Source organism: Zingiber officinale, chromosome 3A (genome assembly GCF_018446385.1).
Source record: "Zingiber officinale cultivar Zhangliang chromosome 3A, Zo_v1.1, whole genome shotgun sequence".
NCBI classification, from domain to species: Eukaryota; Viridiplantae; Streptophyta; class Magnoliopsida; order Zingiberales; family Zingiberaceae; genus Zingiber; species Zingiber officinale.
In genome coordinates this window covers 157,443,275-157,460,476 of record NC_055990.1, presented here as the reverse complement: position 1 = coordinate 157,460,476, position 17,202 = coordinate 157,443,275, and the positions used below count along the sequence as shown (strand labels likewise).

Here is a 17,202-nt window from a genome sequence, read left to right as displayed (position 1 = left end):
CACTAGGACTTCTCTTCTGTCTGACTTCACTCACCAGGACTTTCATACTGCCTAGCTTCACTCACTAGGTCTTTCAAACTGCCTAGCTTCACTCACTAGGTCTTTCACCTGGCTTCACTCACCAGGATTTTCCTCCTGCCTAACATCCCAGTTAGGACTTCCCAATCAAGTATCTGGTCAACCTTGACCTACTTGACTCTTCTTCAACCAACCTGATCAGACCCTGATCAGAGGGGAATTGCACCAAACAATCTCCCCAAATGAACAATTGCCTTGTCAAACATCGAAACTCAAACCAAGACTCAAGCTTGGTCAACCAGGTCAGCCTTGACCTGAGGGATATTGCACCAACAAGAACAATATGGAGGAGCCAATTGACTGGAGGGCCCCTATAATCATTTATCTTCAGCAGGATGTCTTGTCCGCTAATCCGGAAGAGGCTAGGTTGATCCGGAAAAGAGCTCATATGTATACTTTGATCAGGGACTAGCTGTACAAGCAAGCATTCTCCATACTGCTACTCAAATGCTTAGGAATGGAAGAAGCGGAGTATGCTTTGCAGGAAGTACATTAGGGATGTTGCGGCAACCATGCGGGAGGAATGACGCTGGCCCAAAAAGTACCGGGTATTTTTGACCCACTTTGTAGAAAGATGTTCAGAGATTGGTGAATGTTTGCTTATCCTGCCAAAAACATCAGAATCTGACCCATCGGTCGACCGACACACTGAAAACCTCAATAGTCTCATGCCCCTTTGACCAATGGGGCATGGATATTGTAGGATCGTTCCCTATGGCACCAGGGCAGAAAAGATTCTTGCTCGTAGCAGTAGATACTTTTCTAAATGAGTGGAAGCAGAAGCTCTGGCTAAGATTACTGAAGGAACTATCATTCAATTTTTATGGAACAACATCCTTTATCGATTTGGGACACCACACAAGCTGGTTTTAGATAACGGAAGACAATTCCAAGGATGCAAAATCCAGGCCTGGTGTCAAGGGTTCAGTATAACTCAAGCCTTCACATCTGTCACTTACCCTCAAAGTAATGGGCAAACTGAGATTACCAACAGGGAGATAGTCAGGGGATTGAAGGTCAAGTTGGACTATGTTGGAGACGATTGGGTGGAGGAGCTGCCCAGCATCCTCTGGGCCTACCGCATGACCCCTCGAGAGAGCACAGGGCTTACACCATTTCACATGGTCTACGGTAGTGAGACTGTGGTGCCTATCGAGGTTGGGATGCCCTCAGTCAGAATAATGCTATATGATGAAGGGAATGCTGAGCGGCGACTCTCAGAACTGGATTTGATCAGCGAAATTCGCGAGCGTACGACTGCTCGCCTAACAGCATATCGGTAAAGGATGCGTCAAAACTATGACAGAAGGGTAGTGCCCCGATTCTTCGGAGAAGGAGACTTAGTATGGAAGATGACAAAGCCTGTGGGGGAGGTAACCAAATTAGCACCCGAGTGGGATGATCCTTATAAAATTGTTAAACGATTAGTCTCAGGTGCCTACTATTTATAGGACGCTCAGGGTAGAAAGCTAGACCGTCCCTGGAGCGCTAACTACCTCCAGCCTTATCGGACTTAAAATTAGTATTTTGTAAGACTTTAGATCGGGAAAATATGATAGGTCAAGTACAAACTGCCAGGTCGGGATACTTGGGTTCAGGACACTCATGAATCTTTTTTAAGACCAGATCAGGACAGGATCCTGTGCTCAGGATAAAGTAGTGTTAGAGTGTATACTAAAAGCCTAGCTTTTGGTATAAACATTTATCTAGAAATAAGAATCATATTGGTCAAATGTCTACATTTATGATAAATGTAGTTGCTCAATTAATTTATATTGTAGATAACATGGTGTGTGGTGTCACACACAGAAGATCATGTTATCGGTTCCTTATAAATTATAAACAGTAGCTCACGACTAAGATGGAAAGGAACAAACCATTGGAAGGTCGTAGTGTAATTAGGTGTTAGTTTATCTTAACTATATAATTACACTAGTACACTTAGAGTGTATTGAGTAGGACCATTTGAGGTCGTTCTTTTTATACTGACTTTATAAAGGAACAAAGACCTCAGTTATTATGGAAGTGTGTGCTCTTAATCCTAATATAATAACAAGCACATATATTTGATATTTATTTCTTTAATTTATCAATGGGTGAGATTTAGTTCGATGAATCAATAAGCCCGATAAGTTGGGAAATGATATCACTTATAGTGTGTGTTGTTGATTATAGAAGGAAACTGTGTCCTAGTGATACTAGGTTGATAATGTCCTCAAGAGGAGCTCATAAGGATTGTCATGTTAAACCCTGCAGGTGGACATAGTCCGACATGATAATAAGGTTGAGTGGTACTACTCTTGGACTAAGAAATTAATTAAATGAGTTGTCAGTAACTCACTTAATTAGTGGACATTCGATATCTTAAACAGGAGACTAACACACTCATAATAAGGAGCCCAAAATGTAATTTGGGATTGGTGCGGTAGTTCAATGATAGTTCTCTAGTGGAATGAATTATTATTGATAAAATTAAGTTGTGTGTTCGGGGCGAACATGGGATGCTTAATTTTATCGGGAGACCAAAACCAATTCCTCCTCTCGGTCCCTATCGTAGCCTCTTATTTATAGAGTACTATACCCACATATACCCACCTTCTATACCCACCTAAAGGGGGCCGGCCAAGCTAGCTTGGGAACCAAGCTAGGGCCGGCCTAAGCTTGGGTTTAAGGTGGCCGGCCCTAGCTTGAACCCAAGCTAGTAGGGCCGGCCATAATTAATTAAAAAGAAAATTTAATTTTAATGTTTATTATTATGTGGAAGATTTAATTTAAAAGATAATTAAAATTAAAATATCTCTCTTGTAAAAAATTTACAAAAGATTAAAGAAAGAGATTAGATCTCTTTCCTTATTTGTAGATTGGAGAGATGTTTTATTTTCTCTTTAAAATTATTCACATATTAATAAAATTAAAATTATAGATATTTCCTTTTATTAACCATGAAGAGATTTTAAAGAGAAATTTTATTTTTTAAAATTTCCGGAAACAAATAAGGAAAGTTTTAATTGTTGATTGAAACTTGTCCAATTTGCTTCCTATTGATTTGGCCGGCCATCATTGTTTAATTGGGGAAATATTATTTTATTTTTCTCAATTAAATCATGTCAAGGAAATTAAGGAAAATTTATTGTAATTAAATTTCCTAATTTACCTAGACCAAGGAATATAAAAGAAGGGGTGAGGGTGCCTTCACAAGAGACAACATCTATTATTCCTCTCCCTCTTTTGTTCCTGGTGTGGCCGGCCATCATCTCCTTCTCTTCCTCTTGTGGTGGCCGAACCTCTCTCTCTCCCTTGGAGTTCTTGTGGTGGCGGATACTACTCGGAGAAGAAGAAGAAGAAGGAGAAAGCTAGCATCTCTTGGAGCTTGGTTAGTATTTTGGTTTTCTCCTTGGTAAAGCTTTTCTTTGTGGCGAACCTTGCTTGGAGGAGAAGAAGGTGGTTGGTGGTTTCTCATCTTGGAAGATCGTTGCCCACACAACGTCCGAGGTTAGAAGAGGAATACGGTAGAAGATCAAGAGGTTTTTCTACAAGGTATAACTAGTAATTTCTATTTCCGCATCATGCTAGTTATTTATGGAAATAATACCAAATACAAGAGGCTTACGTTCTAGTATTTCAATATGTTTTTCCAAGTTGTGTTCTTTTGTTTCTTTCTTTTCCTTGTGATTTGATTGTTCTCTTTGGTTAACCTAAAGTTATTTTAGGAGATTAAATATTAGCTTTCTATTAAAGGTTTTGTCTAGTCGGTGGTGGTTGCTCCCATATCCAAGAAGGCCATGTGCCTCGCCACGTCGGACTGGGAACCTTTATGGAAATTAATATTTAATGGAATTAATAACTTAAGGAGACTTGGGTCGAGCGTGTTAAGTTCCAGGAGATCCAAGTCAAAACCTAAAAGAACAAATAGATTAAGTTTTGGATCAAACGTGTTAAGTTCCATAAGCGATCCAAAATTTAATTTAAAAGAACACATGGTAGCTAGGAAAAGGTTCAGATCTTTGTACAACTTTTTGACAGTGGAACCTATAGGTTTTCCGAGTAGCAACCAACAATTGGTATCGAGCTAGGGTTTTGCCTCTGTGTATTTGGTATTAGTTTAATTATGCACATGTCATACATAATTTAGGCGGGATAATAGTAGGATGTGCTAACTTTGTGGATCAAGGATCCAACTATTATGGCTTATAGTTTTATGTGTGTGATTGGACCCTTGGACATGTCAAGGGCATTTATATGTGTGCATGATTGTATTATAAAATACAGCAGGAGCTGTATTTAGTTTTATTAGGATTTTATTTTGATCTAGATACATGTACATTCCTTTTATGGAATATAGGATCAAAATTGTAAAATTCTATTTATGTCATGGATCGAATCTTGCAAAGCGTGGAACCTTCTAAGGACCAGAGGCGCAGCGGAACAAGGAGCAAGATGGATGCGACTAGACCCGGTGGCGGTGGCCAAATATGGCAGCGACTTGGGATGACAACACACGGAGGACAACTAGAGATAAAAGCCATAATAGTTGAAAATTAGATTTTCTATTTATTGCTTTTATATTGTCTTGTCAATGTTAGTTTACAAGTTTAGTAGGCTAGCATAGTTAAAATTCCTCATTAATAAATAACTAAGTGGGAGAGGGATTTTAAGTAAATCTCATGGTCTCCATTACTGGTTTGTAAGTGATGCAAACAAGCTTGCGCGTTGGCTCTGAGTGCCTTCCTCCATAGCGGATGAGCTTGTTTGCGGATCGATAGAACAGACTTCCATTTTGGATGACTATAGGAAGTTAATTAAGAGCGTGTGATCTTCCCCAACGGAAGGGCATAATCTTATTAATGGACTTAGTGTCAAGTAATGGTATACACTTAGACACATCTAATAGTATCCTCCCATCGGAGTCACTGCTATTATTTGTGTGACCAAATGAAACCAACTATTAATTTGTCATAAAACTAGGTTGACAAGATAATAAAATTAAAGGGTTAAAACCCTCTTACAAATGATTGATTTTGTATCGTCCACACTAACGTGGCATACAAAATTAACGGTGTTGAGATAATTTTATTTGTCATAAAGTTACGTTGACAAGATAGTTAATGGGTAAAACCCTCCTCTTACAAATGTTGATTTTGTATCCGTCCACACTAACGTGGCATGCAAAATTCACGGTGTTTTGAGGTGTTGGTAAATTTAAATAGTATTGTTAGAGGAATCAATATTATTTTAAATTTAGAGTCTTGACCAAATATTTGATTAAAGATAGACCAACTATTAATTTTATTCGTCATAAAGTAAGGTTGACGAGATAATAAAATTAAATGATAAAATTTCCTCTTTGAATTTGTATACGTCCACACTAACGTGGCATACAAAATTCATGGGGATTTTTAAGGAGTTGGTCTTAACCAAATATTTTTGTGATTCTTAGGATGATGGTCAATCCCTAGCTGATATACTTTAGGATAGACTTAGTGGTCCCAATAATAATTGATTAGAAATAGGATTTGGACATTAAGGTAGACTGTCCTCTTAGAACTAAGAACAATATAGGTGTATTTTATTCATTAGTTGATACATGTTTAGTGGAGTTATCTACCAGAACCTGGTGTGTAGATATGGGAGCCATTGATCATGTCTGCAATTCATTGCAGGGTTCCAGGAAACCCGACAACTAAATGAAAATAAAAACACCGTCTACATGGGCATTACTGCAAAAATAGCGGCTGTTGCAGTGGGAGAGGTTTATTCTCTAATAGGAATAAAATTTGGATTATTAGGAATTGTCTTTACATACTAAGTTTAGAAAGAACCTGATTTCAGTTTCTAAACTATTATAGAATAGATATTGTGTCTATTTTGATAACAAAGTTGTTATCAAGAAAAATAGGCAAGTTATCTATTCTGGTATGTTGGTTGACAATTTATAATCCAATAACTCCCATGATGCAACAAATGGAAATTAATAACACATCTTCTAACTTAAGAGAAAGCAACCTTCGAAAATGAACCAATTATATCTTTGACATCTAAGGCTAGGTTATATTAACTTAAGTAGGATTCATTGGTAGCTGATGAACTTTTGGGTTCATTAGTAGTGAAAATCTTTCCAACCTGCGAGTCTTACTTGGAAGGAAAATAACCAAGAAGCTTTTAAGTCCAAGGGGTATGGAGTCAAAGATATGTTGAAATCGGTTCATTCTGATTTATGTGATCTTATGACTATCCAGACAAGAGGTAGTATTGAATATTTCATCTATTTTATAGACAACTATTCAAGATACAAATAAATTTACTTAATGTACCGCAAGACTAAGTACTTTGATTAGTTCAAAGAGTACAAGGCTGATGCGGAGAAATGTTAAAGTAAATGTCACTATGGTAAGATCATAGTGGCAAGTACCTCTTGAGAGATTTTAGGAGTCACTTATCAGTAGTTGGATTTCAACCCCAACTAACTGCACCTGGTACACCCCAACGAGGATGGTGTAGTAGAAAGAAGGTAAAAGACTCTTATGAAATAATTAGATAGATGATGAGTTATTCAGAAAATTACCAAATTTGTTTTAAGGATAAACTCTGATAACGAAAGTGAACATAGTACCTTCCAAGTTAGAACTCTCTACTCATATAGAATTGCTGAATAGGTGAAAACATATTTTGAAGCATATTCGGATTCGGGTAATCCATCACATATGTTAAAGAGAGACAATGATAAGTTGGATAGGAGTTCACTTGTTTGTAAGTTATCCTAGATAAACAAAAGTAGGTTTATAGTCTTAAAAATCAGAAGGTCATTGTTAGCATCAATGACTGATTTGTTAGAAAAAGACTATATAATGAACCACGTGCTCATAAGTAAATTTGTTCTTAAGGAAATAATAAAGGACATGTCTAACCTAGTACCAACTGTACAAGATGAGATACCACAAGAAAACTGCAACACGTATCACAAATTGATACACAATTACAGAAAGTGTCTTGTTGTAGTGGGAGGGTTGTTATGCAACCTAAATAGGTTCATGTTTTGGGAGAGTTTTTGGACTCGATCCCTGGAGGGCATGAACCTGATCTCCGGTCATATGATGAAGCACTCCAAGATAAAGATGCAGCATCTTGGCAAAGAGTAATGAATAAAAGAATTAGAATATATGTATTCTAATAAAATCTGGAAGCTTGTAGAATCACCAAATGGTGTAAAAGCCGTTGGGTGTAAAAAGGTCTATAATAGGAAAAGAGGGATAGACAGGAAGGTAGTAACTTTCAAAGCAAGGCTTGATGAAAAGGAAACTTTTTCACCGGTAGTCATGCTTAAGTCTATCCGGATTCTTTTATCTATTTGGCAAGTGGATGTCAAGACAGCATTCCTTAATGGAAGTCTTGAAGAAAACATCCATATAAAGCAACCAGAAGGGTTCATTGCAAAGGGCTAAGAGCATCTTGTGTGTAAGCTCAATCAGTCTATGGACTGAGGCAAAGCTTCAAGGTCTTGGAATATCCGGTTTATCAAAGTAATCCAGATCTATGGATTTAGTAACCGGATAAGTCTTGTGTATACAAAAGATGTGATGGAAACGTGGTGGTATTTTTTGTACTATACTTAGATAACATTTTTGGTAGTTGGAAACAATATCAAAATGTTGTCAGAAGTAAGGGTATGGTTGTCCAAACAATTCGATATAAAGGACTTGGGAGAATGTATATATTCTTGAGATCAAAGTAATAAGGGATCGCAAGAAAAGAATATTTTACTTATCCCAAGCTTCATACATCGGAAAAATCCTTGTTCGTTTTAAGCATACAAAACTCCAAGAAAGGTTTCTTACCTTTTCAGGATGGAGTAACTTTATCTAAAGATATATCTCTGTAGACATCAAAGGAGATAAAGGAAATATAGGCAGTTCTTTATGCTACGGCTGTTGAAAGCCTAATGTATGCTATGCACGAGATCAGAAATCTATTTTACCAAAGGCATAGTTAGAAGATATCAAAGTAACCCTGGACAAAGACAGTGGACTGCAGTAAAGCATATATTGTAGTACCTTAGAGGCACTAGAGATTATATGCTAGCTTACAAGGCAGTTAATTTAGTCCTTGTGGGTTGCATGGATTTTGACTTCCAATCGGATAGGGACAATAATAAGTCGACCTCGGGGTTTTGTGTTTACTTTAGGAGGTAAAGTCATAACTATGGAAGAGTGATAAGCATAGGTGTTTTTCTGGATTCCACCATAGAAGCTTAGTATATGGCAAGCCTCTGAGGTAGCCATAAAAGCTGAATGACTCAATAACCTCAAGATAGACTTAGATATGATTTCTAGTTTGTCCAAAGATTATTACAATTTATTGTAATAATATTGGTGCAGTAGAAAACTATAAGAAACCATAAGTCTATAAAGGCAAGTAAACACAATAGAGCGCAAGTACCACCCAATACGAGAAATCGAGGAGAAGTTGTTGCTACCTAGATTGCATCAGGTGATGACCTATAGATCCTTCCACCGAGGTCCTTAAGGCAAGAGCTTTTGATGGACATGTTGAAGGGTTAGGAATCAGATGTATGGCAGCAGATATAGCAGCTTAGTCTTTTAGTATAAGTGGGAGATTGTTAGAGTGTATACTAAAAGCCTAGCTTTTGGTATAAACATTTATCTAGAAATAAGAATCACATTGGTCAAATGTCTACATTTATGATAAATGTAGTTGCTCAATTAATTTATATTGTAGATAACATGGTGTGTGGTGTCACACACAGAAGATCATGTTATCGGTTCCTTATAAATTATAAGCAGTGGCTCACGACTAAGATGGAAAGGAACAAACCATTGGAAGGTCGTAGTGTAATTAGGTGTTAGTTTATCTTAACTATATAATTACACTAGTACACTTAGAGTGTATTGAGTAGGACCATTTGAGGTCGTTCTTTTTATACTGACTTTATAAAGGAACAAAGACCTCGGTTATTATGGAAGTGTGTGCTCTTACTCCTAATCTAATAACTACCACATATATTTTATATTTATTACATTAATTTATCAATGGCTGAGATTTACTACGATAACTCAATAAGCCCGATATGTTGGGAAATGATATCACTTATAGTGTGTTGTTGATTATAGAAGGAAGCTGTGTCCTAGTGATCTAGGTTGATAATGTCCTCAAGAGGAGCTCATAAGGATTGTCATGTTAAACCCTGCAGGTGGACATAGTCCGACATGATAATAAGGTTGAGTGGTACTACTCTTGGACTAAGAAATTAATTAAATGAGTTGTCGGTAACTCACTTAATTAGTGGACATTCGATATCTTAAACACAGGGAGACTAACACACTCATAATAAGGAGCCCAAAAATGTAATTTGGGATTGATGCGGTAGTTCAATGATAGTTCTCTAGTGGAATGAATTATCATTGATAAAATTAAGTTGTGTGTTCGGGCGAACATGGGATGCTTAATTTTATCGGAGACCAAAACCAATTCCTCCTCTCGGTCCCTATCGTAGCCTCTTATTTATAGAGTACTATACCCACATATACCCACCTTCATACCCACAAGGGGCCGGCCAAGCTAGCTTGGGAACCAAGCTAGGGCCGGCCTGGGTTTAAGGTGGCGGCCCTAGCAGAACCCAAGCTAGTAGGGCCGGCCATAATTAATTAAAAAAAAATTTAATTTTAATGTTTATTATTATGTGGAAGATTTAATTTAAAAGATAATTAAAATTAAAATATCTCTCTTGTAAAAAATTTACAAAAGATTAAAGAAAGAGATTAGATCTCTTTCCTTATTTGTAGATTGGAGAGATGTTTTATTTTCTCTTTAAAATTATTCACATATTAATAAAATTAAAATTATAGATATTTCCTTTTATTAACCATGAAGAGATTTTAAAGAGAAATTTTATTTTTTAAAATTTCCGGAAACAAATAAGGAAAGTTTTAATTGTTGATTGAAACTTGTCCAATTTGCTTCCTATTGATTTGGCCGGCCATCATTGTTTAATTGGGGAAATATTATTTTATTTTTCTCAATTAAATCATGTCAAGGAAATTAAGGAAAATTTATTGTAATTAAATTTCCTAATTTACCTAGACCAAGGAATATAAAAGAAGGGGTGAGGGTGCCTTCACAAGAGACAACATCTATTATTCCTCTCCCTCTTTTGTTCCTTGGTGTGGCCGGCCATCATCTCCTTCTCTTCCTCTTGTGGTGGCCGAACCTCTCCCTCTCCCTTGGAGTTCTTGTGGTGGCCAGATACTACTCGGAGAAGAAGAAGAAGAAGGAGAGAAAGCTAGCATCTCTTGGAGCTTGGTTAGTATTTTGGTTTTTCTCCTTGGTAAAGCTTTTCTTTTGTGGCCGAACCTTGCTTGGAGGAGAAGAAGGTGGTTGGTGGTTTCTCATCTTGGAAGATCGTTGCCCACACAACGTCCGAGGTTAGAAGAGGAATACGGTAGAAGATCAAGAGGTTTTTCTACAAGGTATAACTAGTAATTTCTATTTCCGCATCATGCTAGTTATTTATGGAAATAATACCAAATACAAGAGGCTTACGTTCTAGTATTTCAATATGTTTTTCCAAGTTGTGTTCTTTTGTTTCTTTCTTTTCCTTGTGATTTGATTGTTCTCTTTGGTTAACCTAAAGTTATTTTAGGAGATTAAATATTAGCTTTCTATTAAAGGTTTTGTCTAGTCGGTGGTGGTTGCTCCCATATCCAAGAAGGCCATGTGCCTCGCCACGTCAGTACTGGGAACCTTTTATGGAAATTAATATTTAATGGAATTAATAACTTAAGGAGACTTGGGTCGAACGTGTTAAGTTCCGCAGGAGATCCAAGTCAAAACCTAAAAGAACAAATAGATTAAGTTTTGGATCAAACGTGTTAAGTTCCGCAGGCGATCCAAAATTTAATTTAAAAGAACACATGGTAGCTAGGAAAAGGTTCAGATCTTTGTACAAAATTTTTGTACAGTGGAACCTATAGGTTTTCCGAGTAGCAACCAACAAGTAGCTCTAGCCCCATTGAGTCAAGAGTCAAGACTAAAGAGAATATCAAATCTGTAAAATCTACTAACAGTTGTTGGACTTTGGGAATCATCATTGATCCGTTGACGAGCATAAAATGGTGGACACTGTTATGGTCCATCTTCGCATCCCTCAAGCACTTCTCGTATTCTCTCATAGCTGCAGCATTATCCTTGATGATGATGAACTCTGACACCTTGTTAACCTAAGTAATCCAATCGCTGACAGTCTTCTTGACATTTTCGTGGTTGACATATGTTAGTTCATACATGCTGCAAAGATTCACGACCAATGCTTCATTCCAAGTTGCAGTTGGAACCCTTTCCAAAACACCCTCTAGGACCTTGATTGAATCGGTCATGCCTCTCAAGTACATCAAGCATAGAGCTTTATTATTCAATGCCACACTACATCCGCATTCTTGAACTTCTTTATATCGAGCTTCATGTTTTGGTTGTCCATGAAGGTGGACCTCATCACAGGGTGCCCTTGCTGGTGGAAGGACATGGGATCTTTGAACATCGGGTGATCCCTCATATACTGCTTGATCAAACTTCTCTTCTATGTCACAATACTATACCACATGCATCCAACATTGCCATCCACTCGAGGCTGCCCCACGACACCACTTGGATGACCATCGCATTGGGTTGTAGAAACACTAAGTTGGTGAGCCGAAATCGTGCATGCCCAATATCACATCCATCAAGTTGACTAACCATACGAATTGGCCCACGTCGGATCCCACATCACCATCATTAATGATGATATCAAATTCCAACTAAGTTCACCATTTGAGTTATTTCGTGTAGATTTGTGAATGCTCGAGATTGCTTCCTAGCTATAATGAGAATTCTAGGTTTCTACCCGGCGAGGTCTTCATTATTCGAAGTGGCATCCCTTTCTAGGGAGAAGGCTTCTCTTAGGAATTTGACAAAGTTGACCATGGAGTAGTCGTTGGTGGTGTGCACAGGGTCGATGCTAAGCTCCTTGTGCGAGCGGATGCCGATTATGACCTTGTTGAAGTAGTGCATTTCCTTGTCCTTGTTGTAGTCGATCACCAGAAACTTGGAGATCTTTTGGAACACTGGGAGGTAGCGATAGACTGGCGCACTATAATCCTCGGACAATGGGTTCACCCGATGAACAAGGACGATGAGGATGACTGTCTCTTTAATGGCTTTGATGCATGGTCTTCACACCATCATCCTCAGCCGCAATAGCCTTTTCTATAGGCACCAGTGGGGTAGGTAAGACTCCTCCTCGACTGGAAGAGCAAGCTCCTTGTCCATCGTCTTCAGAGGCTCCTTCGTAGTTTCCTCTGGCTCTATCTCCTCTTTGTTCCTCTCTTCTTTATCATGGTATTCTTCTGGATCAAATTCTTCCTTCAAATCATCTTCGAATCCATCTAGGTCATCTTGGGCATCGAAGCTATGGTCTTTCATGGCAAATCATAATTGTTCCTAGAACGAAGTTTGAGTGTAACCAGATGGAAGAAAGTAATCTTTCTTCTTCTTCTTCATCTTCTCCCAATATCTGATCTTGGCTTTACCTTATCGATCTCGTGAGTGTCTCAAGTGCTCCTACCATGTTGATGCTAGACATCTAAATTTGAAGGCAACCAATTTTACATTCACCTCATTAGGAACTTCTTCATTATTAAAAATTCTTCTCCACTTTATTGATCCAATTAATGAAGCCCTTTGCCAAAAAATATGGGCAAATTAAATCGAAAATCCAGGCCTCCATAAGGCTCCTCCCTACCATCATATTCCTAATATGTAGTCCGTTGGTTATAAGAGTTCTTGAAGGTAGATTCAGATCCACGATATAAGATTTTATGATCTTTAAGATCTCACGCCGCTAGACATTGGATTAAATTTACGACCTGCCTCTGTAAATACTCAATCTAGTCCTAGATGCTATGATCATGGAGAGAGACTTTCTCAGTCGGAATTTGCCTTGCATAATCACGATCACGACCATGACAACCTTTTTTTTTGCCAATGATACATTACTTCCTTAATTTTAACATACTAGCTTTAATATCAACTAATATCGGAGAGGATAGTGATTGTCACGTGGACTGATGAGAATGAAAAAATTGAGGAGAAACAAGAAGAAAAATCATCTGTCCTACAAATTTTCTCAAAAAAAATATTTAATAACTAGGATAATTTTTCAAACAGCTAACAGATGTTTATAATAGACTTCATACCCTAAGTTTCAAAGAAAGAAAAGAAATTCTAATATATAGACTTCGATTTTTATCTTGTAAAGATAAAAAAAATATCCTAACAAAAAGAAAAAATACTCGTAATACTAAAATTTCTAAACAAACTCAAAATTTAAAAATTAAAAAAAAAAATTATCAAAAATACTTAAATTAAAATAATGTTCGAATCCTCTAGCATATCAATCTTATCATCTACTATTTACCGTTATATGTGGCAACCTTATGATAATAAATTTATTAATTATAGTTTCCTTGAACATGAATCTTTATTTCTTATAGTACTACTAAGATTACGAAATGTGCCACATATGTGATTAGTATTTAGGAGCTACGCGACGGATTATGCCACCACATTTTTTTTTGAAGATTTTGTTGCCTTTTATGTCCTGTGATGGATGTGTCAATGATTTTAATTATTTATATTTATATATATATATATATATATATATATATATATATATATTGAGGATGATATATTTCTCTTTTTATAATGATTTCAAGCGTGGTAGATCTACATCACCTTCAGAGTTTATAGCTCCCTACTTAATGAGCTAATGGAGACAAGTAGGCTATGTTGCAAGCAAACCCTAAGCATTTAATTAGTTTATATTGCCTGTCATGGCATGGCATGGCATGGCATGGCATGGAGTACAGAAGCTTCACATCTACAATAACTTCTCATACTGTATTAAACACCAGAATCACTATTTGTTATACTATGCAATAACTATATTTTTTTTTACAAATTGAATTTTTCAGCAGTAGAAAAATATTTTAAAACCTAGCTATAGCGTGAAATCAAACTTTCCAACAAATTCTACAAGGGTCAAACAGTTTCATGGTTGGTGATAGACAGTGAACTTGATGATGACCACACTGAGAGTTTACTCATGTAGTTGTGTTGTCAAATTAAAGATGCAAACAACATCATCATCATCATTAATCTTGCAATATCAAAAAAAACATAATTTTGTTTTTTTTTTTGTTTTTGACGACCTAATAAACATGTTTACCTCAGCATTCAAATCCACCAAAAAAAAAAAAATATATATATATATATATATAATGATTAGCACATGATAACAAAAGACCTACGGACTTTAAAGATAACAAAGAAATTGAGAATATATAGGCGAGAGAAATCGTTCGTCCACATGAATAATCAAGGAGAAAAAGTGTGCATACAAATAAAACATGAAACATTAATAGTAAGAGCGAAATAATTATATAAATATATGCATAATGTATGTAATTATATGATAAGAAATTTATTGTATATATAAGCTCACTCAAAAGAAAAGTCAACTGTGGGACCGATCTTTTGCCGCCAAGTAGAAAAAGTGTCCAACTTTTATACATATAAAAGATGAAACATTACTAGTAAGAGAGAAATAATTATATAAATGTGTGTATGTATATGATAAGAAATTTATTGTATATAATCTCATAATTATGGTATAGAAGCTCACTAATTGATATTGCATGATTAGTTACATTTCATGAGAAATTCCCTCTAAAACTTGTAAGTTAAATCAATATATATATATATATATATATGAATTTCTTCAGATCATATACAATTCACACTTAATTAATTAAATTCCTTGAAGCCGCACGCTGATCCTTTGATCAAACATAAGCCAAGGACTCAATTTCTTCAACGCTTTCTTCTTCTTCATCAAAGAGCCAAGACTCGAACAGAGAATTGAGAATTGGAAACTTGACATCTCCATGGGAAAGATGATCAGTCTCCGAGGATCCCTCGAGGTTCCGGGAGTCAAGATTGAACGAGGAAGAGTCCATGGCCGAAGGCAAACTGTTCTTGCCTGTCGCTGCGGCGGCGGCGGCGGCCGAGGAGGAGGCAGTACCAGTGAAGGTGGAGTAGTAATTCGATGATCTAGTTGTTTTAGGTAAACTGCTAGTTTTGTTCTCCATCCATCCTTGGAGTAACCGCGAGATGTTCTCCGCGCTGGAGGCATAAGTGGCGGTCGCCGCCGATACCGATGCCGATGCCGATGCCGATGCCGATCCTACAGTCTTATCCTGCAAGGCCAAGGCCTCATCAAGGGCGCGCTTGGCCATGTGAATGTCGGATCGAACTCGCGTCTCCCATCGGCCTTTGGAAAGAGCTGGCTGAGATGCCAAGGACGAACATGCAGCGGTGACAGCGCCTGCGGTACCTTCTCGATCGAGAGTTTGAATTTTCTTCAGCTTCTTCTTTAAGTGGGTGTTCCAGTAGTTCTTCACGTCGTTATCCGTCCGCTCTGGAAGATAGGAAGCTATCGTCGCCCATCTGTTGCCAAAGAGTGCTTGGAGATGGACGATGAGTCTCTCCTCTTGCTCCGTGAAGTTGCCGCGCTTGATCCCCGGCCGGAGGTAATTAGTCCATCTGAGCCTGCAACTCTTGCTGCACCTCATCAGCCCTATACAATCACAAATCACAATCCACACAACACACAATTGCAGCCATCAGAAGAACTAGACGAATATATATAATATATAGATGGTTAATTAATATCTAATTTACGTAACCAGTTGTAGCAGGAACAGCCTTCCAGTTTCCAGGGCCATGTTGTTGGATGTAGGAGCCGAGCATAAGATCCTCTTCAGGAGTCCAAGGACCCTTCTTCACGTCTGCTTGGTCGCAGCAAGGTGGCCTTCCCATGATAACAGATAACACCGTACTCAAAACTGAGCCACTATGCTTCTCGATCGGTTCCTGAGATGTGTTGGATTATATAAATATATATATGAGAGGAATAGGAAGCTAGCTGACAAATCCACTGATTGACCATGAGAAATTAAGGAGTGGGGCAGTCTTTTCTTTTCAGCTCGTGGCAGAGGTCAAAGAAAGACAGCCAAGGAGCATTTACTCGAAAACGTAGAGAGAAATATCCGGGAAAGAAATAACCTAATTAATTAATTTCTTCTTCTTCCTTTTGTCCTCTCTGAAATTTCTTCAGAATTAATAATCAACAACTGTGGAGCGAGGACTGAGGATGTTATTTGATTCTGTTTTGGCTGTTGGTGGAAAATTCATTTTGTTGGGCCGATGAGCATGCATGCCTCAAATTATTGGGCTGGTTTTGTGGTAATTTTAGCCACTTCTAAGGAAGTGAATAAAAACTTTTCCAACCCATGAATGCTAAAATAAGCTTCTCAGCTCTATAAAATTTTTTTATCAGCTATTAGAATAAATTAAAAAGTATTCACGAAGATTCATCTAAGCGATCAGTGTTCTTAGAGATGTTATCCCACTAGAGAAAAATCTCTATAGTGTGCCACAGCTGAGCTTCAACATTGAAAAAAAATCCTGTAGTGTGCCATCAAAGTAAGTTAGGAAGTACTTAAGGAAACACATCCAAGTGACTGATATTCTTAGAATTGTCATTCTACTAGAATTTTTTTTTTATAGTATGCCATAGTTGGGACTGTTTGAAAGACCTAATCACTACATCCTTGTCCCCTGGACAGTAGTGAGGGTGTTGTTTAGACTTTAGAGAAGGGTTGATAAATGCTCTCAATGAATGTACAGATCACGCAAATGTGCAGGGTGTGCCAGAAGTAGAGCAGTCGACAGAGGAATCAAGCAGCCAGTTGCAGCAGGAGGACATGTGAGGTTTGAAGTGGAGTCCCTCACTCCAGTGCTGGGCATGCATGGCATCCATGCATGAGTGGCACTTATAAAAGAAGATCAGACAGACCACTTTAGCCTTTGGGCAGAACTTAAAAATCAAGTTCCTAGGTTTTTACACAACTAGTACTGACCAATGGAAGGAGAGAAAGACATGATTATATTGCTCTGTCAAGTCCTAGCTCCCTCCTGCATTATTTTGCCTGTCCTTTGATTTTAAACAATTCC

At 37.6% G+C, this 17,202-nt stretch overlaps 1 protein-coding gene across 1 annotated transcript; it reads right to left on the bottom strand.

Moving 5' to 3' along the window:
• Window positions 1-14,754: 14,754 nt before the first annotated feature.
• Window positions 14,755-16,055, bottom strand: LOC122052996 (myb-related protein 306-like). Its single transcript, XM_042614796.1, has 2 exons — window positions 15,873-16,055; window positions 14,755-15,763 (listed from the first exon to the last, which is right to left on the bottom strand). The coding sequence occupies exons 1-2, from the start codon at window positions 16,003-16,005 to the stop codon at window positions 14,970-14,972; spliced, it is 927 nt and encodes a 308-aa protein (XP_042470730.1). The 5' UTR covers window positions 16,006-16,055; the 3' UTR covers window positions 14,755-14,969.
• Window positions 16,056-17,202: the final 1,147 nt, after the last annotated feature.

What these genes read in the sequence shown, in the direction of transcription:
- LOC122052996 (XM_042614796.1), bottom strand. Translation starts at nt 16,005, where the DNA reads ATGGGAAGGCCACCTTGCTGCGACCAAGCAGACGTGAAGAAGGGTCCT. An exon ending in GGCTGTTCCTGCTACAACTG is followed by an intron (nt 15,764 to 15,872) that starts GTTACGTAAATT and finishes GTGATTGTATAG; the next exon opens with GGCTGATGAGGTGCAGCAAG.